The sequence below is a fragment of the Giraffa tippelskirchi genome, chromosome 3 (assembly GCF_054371585.1).
Source record: "Giraffa tippelskirchi isolate mGirTip1 chromosome 3, T2T-mGirTip1v1.2.pri, whole genome shotgun sequence".
NCBI classification, from domain to species: Eukaryota; Metazoa; Chordata; class Mammalia; order Artiodactyla; family Giraffidae; genus Giraffa; species Giraffa tippelskirchi.
Genome location: NC_137277.1, coordinates 144,530,737 through 144,546,847, shown reverse-complemented (window position 1 = coordinate 144,546,847; position 16,111 = coordinate 144,530,737). Strand labels below are relative to the sequence as shown.

Sequence of the window (16,111 nt, the reverse complement as noted above, 5' to 3'; positions counted from 1 at the left end):
AGCCCGCGCCCCTCCCCGTTTCCTGGGCTCTGCGCATGCCACTGACGCGCGGACCCGGAGGCGGAAGAAAAGAGCAGCTCTTTCTAGGCTTTTCTAGGCCGCCAGCCTATGTGAAAGTACTAACCCTTTACCCACCCCCTCCCGGAAATGACGCGTTTGACCCTCGCCCCACATAGAGCAAGGCTCTTTCCGGAACTTTCTGGAACTGCGCGCAGCCCGGGAACTAGCCTAAGTGGGCTGGAGAGAGCTGAACACGCGGGCCTGGCCCGGCGCGGGTAGGGAGGGGCGGGATTGGCGCGCGGAGCGTGCAGATTGCAGGGCCCAGGCGGCCGGGAAGGGGGTGGGCACCGACCGCACGCGCGCCGCGGAGGGGCGGGGGGAGCGGCGGAGGGAGGGGACACAGGCTCATTGCCGTGCGCTCCCTGCACTCTGTTTCTCAGTCGCCGCCGACGGCCTGTCTCGTCGCCCGCACGTCGCACCGCTGCCCCGCAGGTACGCGGCCCCTCCGCGCCGCCTCACCCGTGCGTTTCGGACCCCGGAGACCTCCTTCCCCTCTGCGCTGAGCCGGCCCGCCGGCGAGAGCCAGAGCTTCCCCGGGCGCCGCAGGCCCAGGCCCGCTGAGCCAGGCCTCGTGGGTGCACGCGGGGGCCTATCACGTGCGGCGTGGATCGCTCGCCCAGCCGGGCACAGCAGGGAGGGCTTGCCCACGAGTGTGCGCGGAGTCGGGCGAGTGTATTCACATCGATCCTCCGGTGAAAGGCGCTTGTGCTTGTGGTCGAGTAAAGGGCGCCAGGGAGGGTGGTCGCAGCGCGTGGGAACGACTTTTGGTCCGGCAGACTGCTGGGGTACGGCATCTCCACCTTTGACCTTGCTTGGCTGTCCTGATGGAAAGACACGTGGGGCCGCTGGGAGTGGGCCCGGCCGCCGCCCCCAGCATCGTGGCCTTGCCCGCTGCTCTGATACAGTATCCCCGAGTAGATACGTGAAGACACATTTTAGCAAGAGGATTTTTGCAGCGTCAGGAGTATTTCCTTCCCTTGGTCACTTGGGTTTGTAACTTGCCCCTTTTCTGTAGGCTTGGTTTTCCAGGGGACATTTGCAGCTGATTTGCTCTCAAGGCCATTTTAGCGGTGAAATATTAACTTGTTTTTAGCGTAGGAGGTAATAGCCGTGGGGAAGAAGAGCGTGCATTTTTGCTACAGGTCAGGCATGGGGCGACCTCTTAAAGCTTGCATTAGTAGCCGGTATTTTGGGGGCGGTGGCCGGTTCCGAGGCCCAGGTATCGTGGATGCCAGAGGTCAGCCCAGCTCACTTCTAATATTTCTCGTTCTATTGCATGGGTGTCATGTTTGTCTTGTAACCCCACGGGTAGTGGTAGTATTGTCTTGATGATCTGTCTGTTTCTCCTTCAGAAATGCTTCGATTACCCGCAGTCCTTCGCCAGATGAGGCCAGTGTCCAGGGCACTGGCTCCTCATCTCACTCGGGCTTATGCCAAAGATGTAAAATTCGGTGCAGATGCTCGAGCCTTAATGCTTCAAGGTGTTGACCTCTTAGCCGATGCTGTAGCCGTTACTATGGGGCCAAAGGTATTCTTATTTTGTTGTAATTTATAGTATTGTTAAGGAATAACATTTTGTCGATGGCAAGAGTCACGCCAAGCTACTAAACAGTTCTTAGGTATTCATAAGCTTCTTGTGCCAAATTTGTGAAACTATTTTGTACAAAGTGTGATGTAATCAAGTGGTAACTCCTAGCTTAAGATAGATTGTTCAACTCAAGGTAGAATTAATCTCCCTTGCCTGCTTGAGTTAAATTTTGGATCCTTTCCCAGTAGTTAGTACTAGGCATAGGTGGAAGAATGTAACATTCACAGTACCTTAAGTATGAGCTTTTAAGTTTCATTTAACGAAGAGATTGGTGAATGAGGAGTAACAAGTAAACTGAGGAGACCTCTTCATGGGTCCTACTCGGTGGAGTGATGCTTCAGTTCAGGCTGAAGACAGTACAAATATCAAAGTGATCCAACTGAATAAAGTAATGGTATTTGCATGCCTCACAAGAAGCAGCTTTGGTTCAAGCCGCCAGTACTGTTTGCATCATATTTTAAGATTTAATGTTGAATAACTCAGGAAGGCTGCACTGTTCTTGTCTTGCTGTTGGTATTTTAGAAACTAAATTTTAAAACAAGTTCAAAGGTAAATTTTCACATTATTATTATAGCAGGCATTGGACAAAACTTAAATATGAATTATGTGTAGACTTCTGGAATTTCATTATAATCTCCCAAATTAGTGTTGGTTAAGTCTCTAGAAATTTTATCTCTTGTAACATCTCATCCAAGGTTATGCACTTGACAATAAAGAAGTCATTTTGTCTGTAAGAACATTGATGAACTTGCCCTTGAGATTCATGCAGCAGGTCTGATAAAAATTATCAGATGTTGCGTTGAGGCTTTAAGGTAATTGCCTGTTATGAAAAATGGTCTTTTTATTTTAAGCTAAATAGTACTTAGCTTGTGAATCTGGCATTTTTTTCCTTCTACAATTATAGGGAAGGACAGTGATTATTGAACAGAGCTGGGGAAGTCCCAAAGTGACAAAAGATGGTGTGACTGTTGCAAAGTCTATTGATTTAAAAGATAAATATAAAAATATTGGCGCTAAACTTGTTCAAGATGTTGCCAATAACACAAATGAAGAGGCCGGGGATGGCACCACTACTGCTACCGTACTGGCACGCTCTATTGCCAAGGAAGGCTTCGAGAAGATTAGCAAAGGTGCTAATCCAGTGGAAATCAGGAGAGGTAGGAATGTCTCTCTTCATTGTCACCACAGTGTTTTGAACTGTGTCAGGTTATCTGTTAAATTACATTAGAAAGTTGACTCTTGTTTTTCCTGTCTCCTAAAAATTTTTTTTTAATCTTTTTTAAAAAAAATGCCTAAGTAGTGATTGAATTCCTGACTATGGGACGGACATTGTGCTAGGTGGCAAAGAGGGGACCGTGGCTAAGATGCTTGTGCCCTGTGTCCACAGTCATCCATCCCCGTGTCATTGTCCCCTGGCCCACTTCTCCCCCAAACCAAGTTGTAAGTTGCAGCATGTACTGTGTATTTCTAAAGCAGTAAGTTCAAGAAAACGTCACCCAGGATATCAGAATGGGTTTTTATTTTTTATAATGCAGTTTCTTCTTAACAGCACACATTATGTTATGGGTCTGAATTTTGTTTATTATTGCTTGTTTGAGGGAGTTAGGCCACAATTTACAGATCTCCTCAGCGTGGAATTGCTGTGTGTTTCTGGGGTGTATTACCATCCACACATAGGAGACGTAAACTGGGAGGCACATGAGAGTAAAGGGAGATACTATTTACAATTTGTGAAAACTGACTTGTTAGGCATCCCCAAAATGGGATGTTGTATCATCTCATCTATTTTAGTGTTTGAGATCCAAATGAATGCGTCGTATTAAAAGCAGTTTGACTGGCAAGTGTGAATTGAGGTTATTAAGGGTTACTTCCCAAAGAAAGTCATTGTTACTACAAATTGCTCTCAATTATTTTTGTGAAGTAACATTTCTCAAAATAAGGAAAGAGCTAGCTCTGGTCTCAGTTGAAAAAGACTATGCTCTCATAAGTAAATCCGTATTGTGGTGATGTTGAATGTTAAAGGTAGTTATTCATAATTACATATTAAATGAGGAAATTTCAGACAGTTAAAAACTTGCAGGGATATAGCCACAAGAAAGTCCTTATCCTTGACAGTTATACTTGTTGAAAATAAGGGACTGTAATCCATTTTTGTCCTTTGTGTCCTTCAGTGGAGGGGAAATGTGCTAGATGACCCTGTAAGAAATGATTGAATTGGGAAAAATTTACATAGAATGAGTTGAATGGTGAGATTCTTGAAAGTGTACACTTTTTTTTTAAATGCAGTTCTTAAGAATAATTTTGGCATTGTGGTACTTCATTTATTAAAGTTTGTGTTTCAGTGCATACCATCCAACTGCCTTGTGATTAGGAAAAGTACTGGTACAGAAGCATTAAGGCATTGAAACACTTGACATGAATCAGAATTTTAGTTGACATGGAGCCATGAGATAATAAGCATTGTAATACTTGTTCTCGAACCAGGTGTGATGTTAGCTGTTGATGCTGTAATTGCCGAACTTAAGAAGCAGTCTAAACCTGTGACAACCCCTGAAGAGATTGCTCAGGTATGGATTTTTAAAGTAACATGATTTTATCCTATAATTACACAGCAGTGTCAGAATAACAGTATTACCCAATCACCAACATTCAAAACATTTTTCTTACTGCTAGAGATTTGAAAAATTCCCCCACCAGAGATTGAACCTGTGTCCTCTGTAGTAGAACATGGTGTCTTAACCTCTGGACTACCAGGAAGTCCCCATAATTTGAGTCTTAATGAGTTGTCATTTTAGTTCTACATGACTGAGTAAAAACTCATTTGTGTAGAAAATGTTATTTGGCCATTTATCAAAGATGAATAATTTCATTTTCTAATATTGCCACATTTGCCAGGGGAAAAAAGGGTAACAGGTCATCAGCCTCTTTCTTTCTTTTTTTTGCCACCCTGCCTGGCTTGTGGGATCCTAGTTCCCCAACCAGGGATGGAACCTGGGCCCCTGCAGTGAAAGCACCAAGTCCTAACCACTGGACCACAAGGGAATTCCCTCTTTTTTGTTTTTGTTTAAAAGAATAATTGTGAATTTATTTCATTTCTTTCAAAAATAATGTAGAAAAATAATCAAATTTTTAAAAAATTGCAATGGGACCAGTTGTTCATTAGAATTATTATGCTTAAGATCCCCTCTGCCTGTCTCACCACCACCATCATCCTGCCTCTAGCATCCCACCAAGGGTATATCCATTGGGAAGTTAATGAGAAAAGGAAGGGGAGTTGATTGAAGAAGATAGCCTTACCTTTAATTTGAAAGAGTAGTTTGATTATTTCAGGTTGCTACAATTTCTGCAAATGGAGACAAAGAAATTGGCAACATCATTTCTGATGCCATGAAAAAAGTTGGAAGAAAGGGTGTTATCACAGTAAAGGTAAGTTTGTTTTTAGTGATAGATGGAAACAGATGTCTGATAATCTGAGTTTTCCAAGTACAAAAATTTGATCTACATATGTTTCCACAAGTGTGTTCTGTTTCATTCCTTCACATGTAATATTGACACCTGTACAGAATAATGTGCTTATTGTGTTTGTGTGAATTATTAACATATACCTTCGGACGTAAATCCATCCTGATTTAGATGATATTGGCTTCTAGCTATAAAAAATTAGTTCAAATACATATTCTTGCAAAAGTGGAGTTGGATGCCCTGGTATATTTGCATACTTCTATCTTAATTCCTATGAGAAATGGGGACTACTTATTAATTGGTTTGAAACTAGTCTTTGTGTAATGAAATTCACGTAACGAATTCTTTGACTTTTCATAGGATGGAAAAACACTGAATGATGAATTAGAAATTATTGAAGGCATGAAGTTTGATAGAGGATATATTTCTCCATACTTTATTAATACATCAAAAGGTAAGAGCAAATGGGTAACTGAATTTTTTTTTTAGCATAGTTTAACATGTGAGGCCCTGAGGGCATTTGCCAGTGCAGTGTCATACCTCAAAAGTAAATTCATGTGTTCCAAAAGTTCGTGTGTATGAGAAAAACGAACTGATCAGTCACTTAAAAAGGATACTGGAACTTTGCTGTAGTGGTTTTTCATTTAAATTAAACTGCAGTCATTTTCAACAGAACAGCCTCAAGTTGGTGAGAAATGTTCTTTGCTTTTCAGGTCAGAAATGTGAATTCCAAGATGCATATGTTCTATTGAGTGAAAAGAAAATTTCTAGTGTCCAGTCCATTGTTCCTGCTCTTGAAATTGCCAATGCTCACCGGAAGCCCTTGGTCATAATTGCTGAAGATGTGGATGGAGAAGCTCTAAGTACCCTTGTTTTGAATAGGTAATAGGCAGTGGTATTTGGTTTACATTTCTGGATGAAAGGCAGTTGTTTGTATTGGTGCTTGAAATCTCATTTATGTACATTCTCCTTGAACCACTTGTGTTTGTATAATGCTGGTGTGTGTCGTGAGCCTTTAGTCCAGTTATGATTTTTTTTGAATAGGGCCCCTGAGTCCTTAATGTTTTGTGTACCTTTTTATAAGATAGCCTAAGAATTTACAGTTGTTTTGAAGATAAATGGCTGAGTTTTTGTTTTTGTATTTTTTACAAAAAAGATTTATGGAAAAGATATATTCACAATTACAGTTTGTCATGAGAAGAGGTAAACAACTGCCATTCTAAGTGTATCTGGCAGTTGGCATTTTACATAATCTGCTAAAGGAAAAAATTTGTTAACAAATAGTCTAAAATAGAGAAACTGGTACTCAGGTTGGGGTCTATTAAATAAATGGAGCTCATAACTTTAAAATTTGTCATGTGTTAATCATCTGAAATATATAGTATTGTAAATCAACTGTCCCTCAATAAAAAAGAAAAACTGCTCAAACTGACTTTAATAGCAACTTAATCTAATACTAAATGGTTAAGGGTAAAATGCTCATTAGATGATCCCCAAATTTAACATAGTAGTTCTGATTTTCACAGTCTATAAAAGTTATCACTTTAATTTACATGTTTTCAAGTGGAACGTAGGGTCAGAAGGTAAGCAGAAAGTGCAGTTTCCCAAGTAACCTTAGTTACTAGAACTTGAAGTAGACTGGCATTATTATAAAATTTAAATCTTATTAATAACTTCTTAACAGGCTGAAAGTTGGTCTTCAAGTTGTGGCAGTCAAAGCTCCGGGTTTTGGTGACAATAGAAAGAACCAGCTTAAAGACATGGCTATTGCTACTGGTGGTGCAGTAAGTAAAACAGATATGATTTTGGTTTATTGAATGTTATATATACATCCAGGTCTGAAATTTATAGTTAGAATTCACATTTTCACAAATCTGTGTTCTGTTTAATAGAAGGTAAAGTTTGGGTTAAACAGTACTAAGGACCCTTTCTTTAATTTGCCATGAGTCTTGCCCAAGAGTGGTCTTTTAACTTGTTTTCAGGAATGTATTATAATAGACAGGATTTAAGAGTTTAGGCCTAGGGTCTAGTCTTGGTTTCACCAAAAGTATGTCCTTAGATGAGTTTTCTGAGTTCACTTGTTTCTCAAAGCTTAGTATTAATTGAGGATTAAGTGGGAAGTTGGAAATGTAATGAAAGACTATGCAAGTTTTGTTTGGTCTAGCTATAGTCTTGGAATTTCAGATTTCAAGGAAACAGTATTACAAGATGCTTTTCTTATCAAAACACTTGTAGGATATGTGAATGATCTTGGTATAATGAAAAATGCCTGTAATCTGTAATTTGTTTTTTATTTTGTAGTTCATTTTTTAAAATGTTTTCATAGGTATTTGGAGAAGAAGGACTAAATCTAAATCTTGAAGATGTTCAGCCTCATGACTTAGGAAAAGTTGGAGAGGTCATTGTGACCAAAGATGATGCCATGCTCTTGAAAGGAAAAGGTGACAAGGCTCAAATTGAGAAGCGTATCCAAGAAATCATTGAGCAGTTAGATATCACAACTAGTGAATACGAAAAGGAAAAACTGAATGAACGTCTGGCAAAACTCTCAGATGGTGTTGCTGTGCTGAAGGTAAGGTTCATTGTTGTAAATAAGCTCCTTGGGTTCTGAGCTCAAGTAAACTAGGACTTGTGGCGTTTAGCATCTTGAGTAGGTGAAGCCATACTAACTGGAATTCTTTTTTGATTTTTAGGTTGGTGGGACAAGTGATGTTGAAGTGAATGAAAAGAAAGACAGAGTTACAGATGCCCTTAATGCTACACGAGCTGCTGTTGAAGAAGGCATTGTTCTTGGAGGGGGCTGTGCCCTGCTTCGGTGCATTCCAGCCTTGGAGTCAATAACTCCAGCTAATGAAGATCAAAAAACAGGTAAAAAGTTATCTTAGAAATGAGTTTACTTGCAACTTGATTTTAGTCTTTCTGTTGTGTAGAGTTGTATTGTTGCTGCCCACTAGATAGAAGAAGTAGTCACAGAGCAGATTCTAGAATAACAGAAGTAGAATAACACTGTTCTCAGAGATCTTTCAGGCAGAATCACTTCAATTGGGGTGTTCTCCCAATTGGGATTATCTATGTCATTATTCTCACAAGTAGAACTGTGCTGTAATACTTAAAAAGGAAAGAACTCAATTTGCTAAAATATATTTTCTTTATAGGTATAGAAATAATTAAAAAAACACTCAAAATTCCTGCAATGACCATTGCTAAGAATGCAGGTGTTGAAGGATCATTGATAGTTGAGAAAATTATGCAGAGTTCTTCAGAAGTCGGTTATGATGCTATGCTTGGAGATTTTGTGGATATGGTGGAAAAAGGAATCATTGATCCAACTAAGGTAAATAGTTGACCACTGTCTAAAAATGCTAAGTCTTGTTCTTTTTTAACTAAAGAAAAGTAATATCTTATGAAAACTTTTTCCCTAGGTTGTAAGAACTGCATTACTGGATGCTGCTGGAGTGGCCTCTCTGTTAACAACAGCAGAAGTTGTAGTCACAGAAATTCCTAAAGAGGAGAAGGATCCTGGAATGGGTGGCATGGGTGGGATGGGAGGTGGTATGGGAGGTGGCATGTTCTAATTGCTAGAATAGTGCTTTGCCATTATTAATGAACTGTGAGAGGAAGCTCAAGGCAGTGTTCCTCACCAATAACTTCAGGAGAGGTCAGTTGAAGGAGATGACTGAAGAAAAGGCTGGCTGATGTTTAAGAAAATAACTATAACCATCAGTAACTGGTTTCAGTTGACAACATAGAATGGTTTACTGCTGTCATTGTCCATGCGTACAAATAATTTATTTTGTATTTTTGAATAAAGACATTTGTACATTCCTGATAAATGAGCTTAAGAGCCATGTACCAATGTACTGCTTTCAACTTAAATCACTGAGGCATTTTTACTACTATTCTGTTAAAATCAGGATTTTAGTGCTTGCTATCACCATATGAGAAGTTAAGAAGCAGCCTTTCTGTGGAGAGTAAGAACAATTGTGTACAGAGTAGAGAAATATCCAATTATGTGACAACCTTTGTGTAATAAAAATTGTTTAAAGTTAACTCTGTTTGCTTTTCTGTGATCTAGAGAATGTGAGGAATGAAAGCCAGTTGAAGAGGGGAGGGGTAAGGTTTGATCCAAGTCTATAAAATGTTTCCTACCTATTGTTTCCTACGTTTCTCCGTTTCTCTTTGCTGCAGACTGGATTCAGTTCACTTCAGTCGGTCAGTCGCGTCCAACTCTTTGCGACCCCATGAACCGCAGCACGCCAGGCCTCCCTGTCCATCACCAACTCCCAGAGTTTACCCAAACTCATGTCCATTGAGTCAGTGATGCCATCTAGCCATCTCATTCTCTGTTGTCCCCTTCTCCTCCTGCCTTCAATCTTTCCCAACATCAATCTTTTCAAATGAGGCAGCTGTTCGCATCAGGTGGCCAAAATACTGGAGTTTCAGCTTCAACATGAGTCTTTCCAATGAACACCCAGGACTAATTTCCTTTAGGATGGACTAGTTGGATCTTGCAATTCAAGGGACTCTCAAGAGTCTTCTCTAACACCACAGTTCAAAAGCATCAGTTCTTCTGGGCCCAGCTTTCTTTATAATCCAACTCTCACGTCCATACATGATTACTGGGAAAACCATAGCCTTGACTAGACGGAGCTTTGTTGAAAAATAATGCCTCTGCTTTTTAATATGCTGTCTAGGTTGGTCATAACTTTGCTTCCAAGGAGTAAGTGTCTTTTAATTTCATGGCTGCAATCACCATCTGCAGTGATTTTGGAGCCCCCAAAAATAAAGTCTGTCACTGTTGCCCCATCTAATTGCCATGAAGTGACGGGACTGGATGCCGTGATCTGAGTTTTCTGAATGTTGAGCTTTAAGCCAACTTCACTCGCCTCTTTCACTTTCATCAAGAGGCTCTTTAGTTCTTCACTTTCTGCCATAAAGGTGGTGTCATCTGCATAACTGAGGTTATTGATATTTCTCCCAGCAATCTTGATTCCAGCTTGTGCTTCCTCCAGCCCAGCGTTTCTCATGATGTACTCTGCATATAAGTTAAGTAAGCAGGGTGACAATATACAGTCTTGACACTCCTTTTCCTATTTGGAACCAGTCTGTTGTTCCATGTCCAGTTCTAACTGTTGCTTCCCTTTGCTGCAGACTGGATTATATTATCACATTGATTGTTTGGTCACTAAGTCGTGTCTGACTGTTGCAACTTCATGGACTGTAGCCTCCCAGAGTCCTGTCCATGGGATTTCTCAGGCAAGAATACTGGAGTGGGTTGCCATTTCCTTCTCCAGGGGATCTTCCTGACCCAGGGATCGAACCCGCGTCTCCTGCAATGACAGATTCATTACCACTGAGCTACCTGGAAAGTCCTACATTATTACATTAAAAGGGGACAACTCTGAATTTTGTATATGTTGAGGTTTGGCCATAAAAAAAGGGCAACTTGGTTCTTTTAAGGGTTATGGTTATTGTTCCAGAGCCTTAACATAACAGATAAGCAGTGGGTTCCCTGTTAGGTACCCACAGGTGAAGAGAGCTGGATTTGAATGGAAAAGAGGTGTGCTGTTGGAACATAATGGATAGCAGGGAAAGGGCATCCACAACTTGACATGCACAGCCCAGGGCTACCACCTTTGTTTCTTAAGAACTTGAAATAGGTTTCTGTCTCAGTGCGCTTGATCTTTAGTAATAAACAGCATAGAAGTATGGCTTACTTTTAAAACAGTTTTGTATGTTTATTGAGGACAGATACTTATTTGCAAGATATAACATTGCTTTCTAGTTTTTAAACTATAAGTTTAAAATGCAAGATCTTGTGCAATAGTATCTTTAAGTGTTTTTACTTTAATCTGTGTCAAGAATGTACTCTTGGAGCTATAGAATCATTTGCTTTCTGGGGAGAAATTCCAGTCTGCTGCTCAGTTTGGCCCTGTGGTTGCTGCTAAGAGGTCTGGTATAAGCTAGGCACCAAGATGAATGTTTCTGCTTTCCTTATCTAGTTTGAATTGTTTGGACAGAATACAAGGAAAAAGTCCATCACAGATACAAAACCAAAGTCAGTTGAGACCCTGTACCTAGAAATTGCTTTGTTATTAATAAATTGGTTGGGTTAGAAAAACAACAGATAAAAGAGGACTGAATGAATAAAGGGCATTTAGTGTGCTAGACACTGGACTAAGTACTTGCATTATTTTAACCCTTAGAACAATCAGATTAGGAATTACTTATCAAATCTATGCTATAGTTACTAAACTGAGGCTTTGAATGGTTACGTAACTATTGACCTCAGCTATTAAGTGGTAGCTGTTAAGTCTCAGCTATTAGTGGTAGACCCCAAATTTGAACCAGGGTTTAATTGAAAGAGCTCAAACCACAGAGCAAGCCTGGAATGAACCCCTAAACCAGGATCTAGGTAATTTTAAGAAACCTGAGAGCTTCAGCCAGAGAAAACATAGATCAATGGGGAAATTTCCTTTTCCTTAGACTAGAATAACTGCACAAGGTGACTGAAGTTTTAGAGATTCCAGAGAAGAGCAGAAGTACCAAGGATCAAGATGGTTCCTTCAAACACCATTTGGTCAAGACAAAGGATGCTTATGACTAGATGAGCAAGCAGGAATGGTAGATGTCCGAGAAAACCTGCTCTGGGCACACACGGAAATCACTTGGGAAACCACACAAAGTACAATGTACGGGCCCCGACTGCCATACTGTGAAAGCAGTATCAGAACAAGCTCAGGCCCACAGAGGGCCTTTTCAAGGCAAAATTTACAGGAGTGTGCTATAATAAATGTATGAGTCTGAGAGAAAAGCATGGAAGACACACAAACATGGATCTGATATTTAGCCCTGACCATGGAGGTGAACATTTGTCAAGGCAGCTGGATCTAGCTTTTAAAAATGGAAAAATGAAAAGGAATGCCCCTATGAAGTCAGATCCTGCTATTTCAGGAAGAGTTGAGAAAATAGGTTGTTTCTACCGCAACCTGGGCAATCCCAGCTAGGCTTAAGTCTTTAGGGGTATCTTCCTGATCACAGCAACCAGTGATTCTTAAACTGGGTTGGATATAAAGGACTGTATTGAAATAAGTGATTGATGAAACCAAAAATTTTAAGATGGAGTATGTGTGTGCATGCTAAGTTGCTTCACTTGTGTCCAACTCTTAGTGACCCTATGGACTATAGCCCTCCAGGCTCCTCTCTCCATGGGATTCTCCAGGTAAAAATACTAAGAGTGGGTTGCCATGTCATCCTCGAGGGGATCTTCCTGACACAGGGATCAAACCCATTTTTCATGTCTCCTGCATTGGCAGGTGGGTTCTTCATCACTAGCACTGCCTGGGAAGCCCAACAAAAGGAATCAATTCACGCAAAGACCCAAGACTCAGAATCACATTGACCTATGCTGCCAAGTTACACACCATCACCAAGACTTTTGGTCACCAACATCCTGCAACCTCAGCTGGTCTAAGATGGTGTCTCTTCTTGAGTGTAATACACTGACTGTGCAGAAGGATATAAAAAACAGGCAACCTCAGGAGAAATAGAAGTAATAAGTATAAGAAGCTGAAATAGTAACACTCATCCTTTTTGTATGTAAATATTTTTATTGTATCATAACATTATAGGTAGGGTTCTCTGTATCATAATGCATTTAAGACATTCAAGAAAATCTGATATATTGAGCTTGCAATTTTAAGTGTTCAGAAGTATTTGATTAAATCTGCAGTACTTAAATGTTCAGGGAAATTTAACTTCATACACTTAGACTGTCCAGTTACATAAGCAGTATGTGAATATCTAGAGAAATGCTATTTAATTTTAAAAGGAATTTAATTAAAAATGATCTTTAGGAACACATAAGGAATTCCAGGCAAAGAGAAGTAGATTGATATCAGTGGATCTATAGGAAGTTAAAAAATTGATGGAAAAGTGAAGTGACTTAGAGCTGATATAATTACAACCTAAGAACCTAAAGAAGGAATAAAGAAGCAAGGTACTCAGTCCCCCAGAATTCCACCCCCAAGACTTAACATTTGGACTCGCTGGATACTGGGGGTCTAGGGTATCATGTAAGACCAAGTGTGGGAGTGGAAACGACGAAATTAGCTGAAGGATTACTGAGATACTGGACTCCCAGTTCTAATCCCCTTTTCCCACACCACTAGGTAAGTAGCCTACTGGTTAATTCTCTGTGGAAAATGAATAGGAATGAGTGTCAGCCTGGGACACTGGGAAGAGCAGACAGCTAGGATAACAGAGGGACTAAAAACAGATGAAAGCCTACATTCCAAACTATGGGATCCTCAGTTCCTTACTAACCTTACAGAATGCCAACTGCCTGGCATTATTTCTACTTCATCTGTCCCTATTCCTATTCTCAACCCCATATTTTCTATGGCAAGAGATAGGAGAATCTTTTTGTAGAAAAACTGAGCAAAGACCTCTAGATGCTGCCATTTGTAGAGTGCCCCCAGTGAAAAGGCTGGCTTGGGTCACCTTATAATGAAACTCACCAGTCATTATGCCCCATCTTAATTCCAATAAACTGGTTAGTACGTTGCCTTCAAATATTAAAGACAAACAAGAACCATTAGACAGTCAAGGAAGACCTCAATGGGAGGACTGCAAAAACCAGAAAGGACCTAAGGGAAACTTAAGATGAGATCTTGTCTCCATAAAAGAAGAAAGCTCTTCAAAAAAAAAAAAGAACTAATTAGAAAAAAAAAAATCTTGAAAATCGGACTTCCCTGGTGGTGTAGTGGTTAAGAATATGCCTGCCAATGCAGGGAACTCAGGTTCAATCCCTGCTCTGGGAAGATTCCACACGCTGCAGATCAACTAAGCCTGTGCACCACAACTTCTGAAGCCTGCACACTCTAGGGCCCAGGAGCCACAACTAAGGAGCCCCATGTGCCACAACTGCTGAAGCCCGTGTGCCTAGAGCCTGTGCTCCACAACAAGAGAAGCCACCACAATAAGAAGCCCTTGCACTGCAACTGGAGTAGAGCCCACTCTCTGCAACTAGAAAAAGCCGGAGTGCAGCAATGAAGACCCAGCACAGCCAAAAAAACAAAAAGTCTTGAAAGTGAAAGCTATGGCAAGTATAAAATTAACTGAAAGGGCTGGAAGACAGAATTGAAGAAATCTAAAAGGCAAAACAAAAACAGATGGAAAATAGGAAGTAAAAAGATCCAGACTTAATACAACAATTAGAAAGTCTAATTACTTAGGAATTTCTGAATGAAAGAACCACAGAATATGGATAGGAGGAAATTATCAAACAAATAATTCACAGAAATTCCCCAGGACTCAAAGAAATAAGCCTGTGACTAAAAGGATCCATAAGTTGCCCAACACAATTAACATAGGCAGCAAGGCAGATTGGCATGTATTTTCGACTGCTCCTGCTCAGTCACTTCAGTCGTGTCCGAGTCTGTGCAATTCCATGGACTATACCAGGCCCCTCTGTCCATGGGATTCTCCAGGCAAGAATACTGGAGTGGGTTGCCATCTCCTCCTCCAATTTTCAGACCACTCAAAGAGTAAATTTTAAAAGTTTCTAGAGATCATAAAAGGATGTTAAAAGTACTCATTATAAGACTGTTATAAGATTTCTCAGGGGCAGCACCAGCTGCCAGAATACAATGAAGTCAGATCTTCAAATTACGGGGGGGAGGACTACTTTTAATGTGGAGTTCTAGCCTCAAGTGAGTTATAAAACAATGATATCTTCAGATACTCAAGGATTCTAAAAATTTAGTTCCCATTTACCCTTTCTTAGGAAGCCACTAGACAACTACTTTTGCATTTTGACAGTTAAAAAAATAAAAAGGAAGCCAAATTTCAGGAAGTAAGTAACCCCAAGAGGAGAGGGTGTAGTCTAGCATGACTACCAGGGATTACAACTGCACAACAGCCTGGAGAGCAACCAGTCCAGACTGGAGCAGGATGAAAGAGTGGCTGCAAGTAACGGAATACCCAACTCTAAGTGACTTAAACACTAGAGGTCTGTTATCTCACATCACTAGAAGTGCCCACTACTAGGTTGCTTCATTCAACCCTTGATGTTAAGGTTCTGAATTGGCTTTTCTGGAATCAATGCCCCTTCCCTTTTTGTGAAAAGATTGCAGATATAGCTGCAAACTTCATGTCCTCACACAACCAGGCAAAAACCAAGGAAGAGGTTTCTCTTCGAAGTTTCTTTCCACAGAGACAAAAGTCTTATCTGGTAGCTCCTATCCCAGTCTTCCCCTCAGATTCCACTTCAAGAAAAGTTTCTAAAGGTGGTGAGGTTTTTCCTCCTTTTGATATGGAAAACATAGATGCCCCCCACGCCAATTGTTTTTTGAATTTTCATTGGTGTGTGCGTGTGTGCTAAGTCACTTCAGTCGTGTCTGACTCTTTGGGGCCCCATGAGATGTATGTAGCCTGCCAGGCTCCTCTGTCCATGGGGATTCTCCAAGCAAGAATACTGGAGTGGGTTGCTGTTCCCTTCTCCAGGGGATCTTCTGGACCCAGGGATCGAACCTGGGTCTCTTTATGTCTCCTGCAATGGTATGTGGGTTCTTTACCACTAGCGCCACCTTAACTCCACAGGTCACAGCCTTCAGAGCAAACACAAAAGCATAGATATTGGAGCCAGACTGCCTGGGTTTTCTCTATCACTTCTAAGACTCACATTCTAATGATACTTGGGGAACCTCATGGGTCAAAGGGATGGCTAGATCAAGGCAATATGTGGGTATTCCTGGGTTCCCTCACTAAAATACCATCTACATACTATCATAATACCAGCCAGTTATGTCCAACCACTACGTTAGATTCTGAACCTAAGAGATGACTTATGGCATTTGTAAGAAGAGTAGTGAAGTACAGCCTTTGACAGTGTGGATCACAATAAACTGTGGAAAATTCTGAAAGAGATGGGAATACCAGACCATCTGACCTGCCTCTTGAGAAACCTATATGCAGGTCAGGAAGCAACAGTTAGAACTG

At 40.9% G+C, this 16,111-nt stretch overlaps 1 protein-coding gene across 7 annotated transcripts; it reads left to right on the top strand.

The window, feature by feature from the left end:
* The first annotated feature begins 35 nt into the window (after nucleotides 1-35).
* On the top strand, nucleotides 36-9,160 carry HSPD1 (heat shock protein family D (Hsp60) member 1). 7 transcript variants are annotated; one of them, XM_081581501.1, is made up of 13 exons: nucleotides 36-116; nucleotides 441-492; nucleotides 1,413-1,588; nucleotides 2,553-2,805; nucleotides 4,133-4,215; nucleotides 4,979-5,074; nucleotides 5,471-5,564; nucleotides 5,824-5,992; nucleotides 6,795-6,894; nucleotides 7,437-7,682; nucleotides 7,804-7,978; nucleotides 8,266-8,444; nucleotides 8,533-9,160. In XM_081581501.1, exons 1-13 carry the CDS (start codon nucleotides 36-38, stop codon nucleotides 8,683-8,685), a joined length of 1,857 nt encoding a protein of 618 aa, XP_081437627.1. In that variant the 3' UTR covers nucleotides 8,686-9,160. The 7 variants fall into 7 exon arrangements, with proteins under 7 accessions (XP_081437627.1, XP_081437634.1, XP_081437632.1 ...); XM_081581506.1 differs by lacking the exon at nucleotides 36-116 and adding an exon at nucleotides 166-275; XM_081581503.1 differs by lacking the exon at nucleotides 36-116 and adding an exon at nucleotides 166-275 and having other exon boundaries at nucleotides 4,979-5,089.
* The last annotated feature ends 6,951 nt before the right edge of the window (nucleotides 9,161-16,111 follow it).

Excerpts from the sequence above, each read along its gene's own strand:
- HSPD1 (XM_081581501.1), top strand. The coding sequence starts at position 36 with ATGCCACTGACGCGCGGACCCGGAGGCGGAAGAAAAGAGCAGCTCTTT. Across the intron at positions 6,895-7,436 it reads CTATTGCTACTGGTGGTGCA|GTATTTGGAGAAGAAGGACT; the intron begins GTAAGTAAAACA and ends ATGTTTTCATAG. Across the intron at positions 7,979-8,265 it reads TAATGAAGATCAAAAAACAG|GTATAGAAATAATTAAAAAA; the intron begins GTAAAAAGTTAT and ends TTTTCTTTATAG.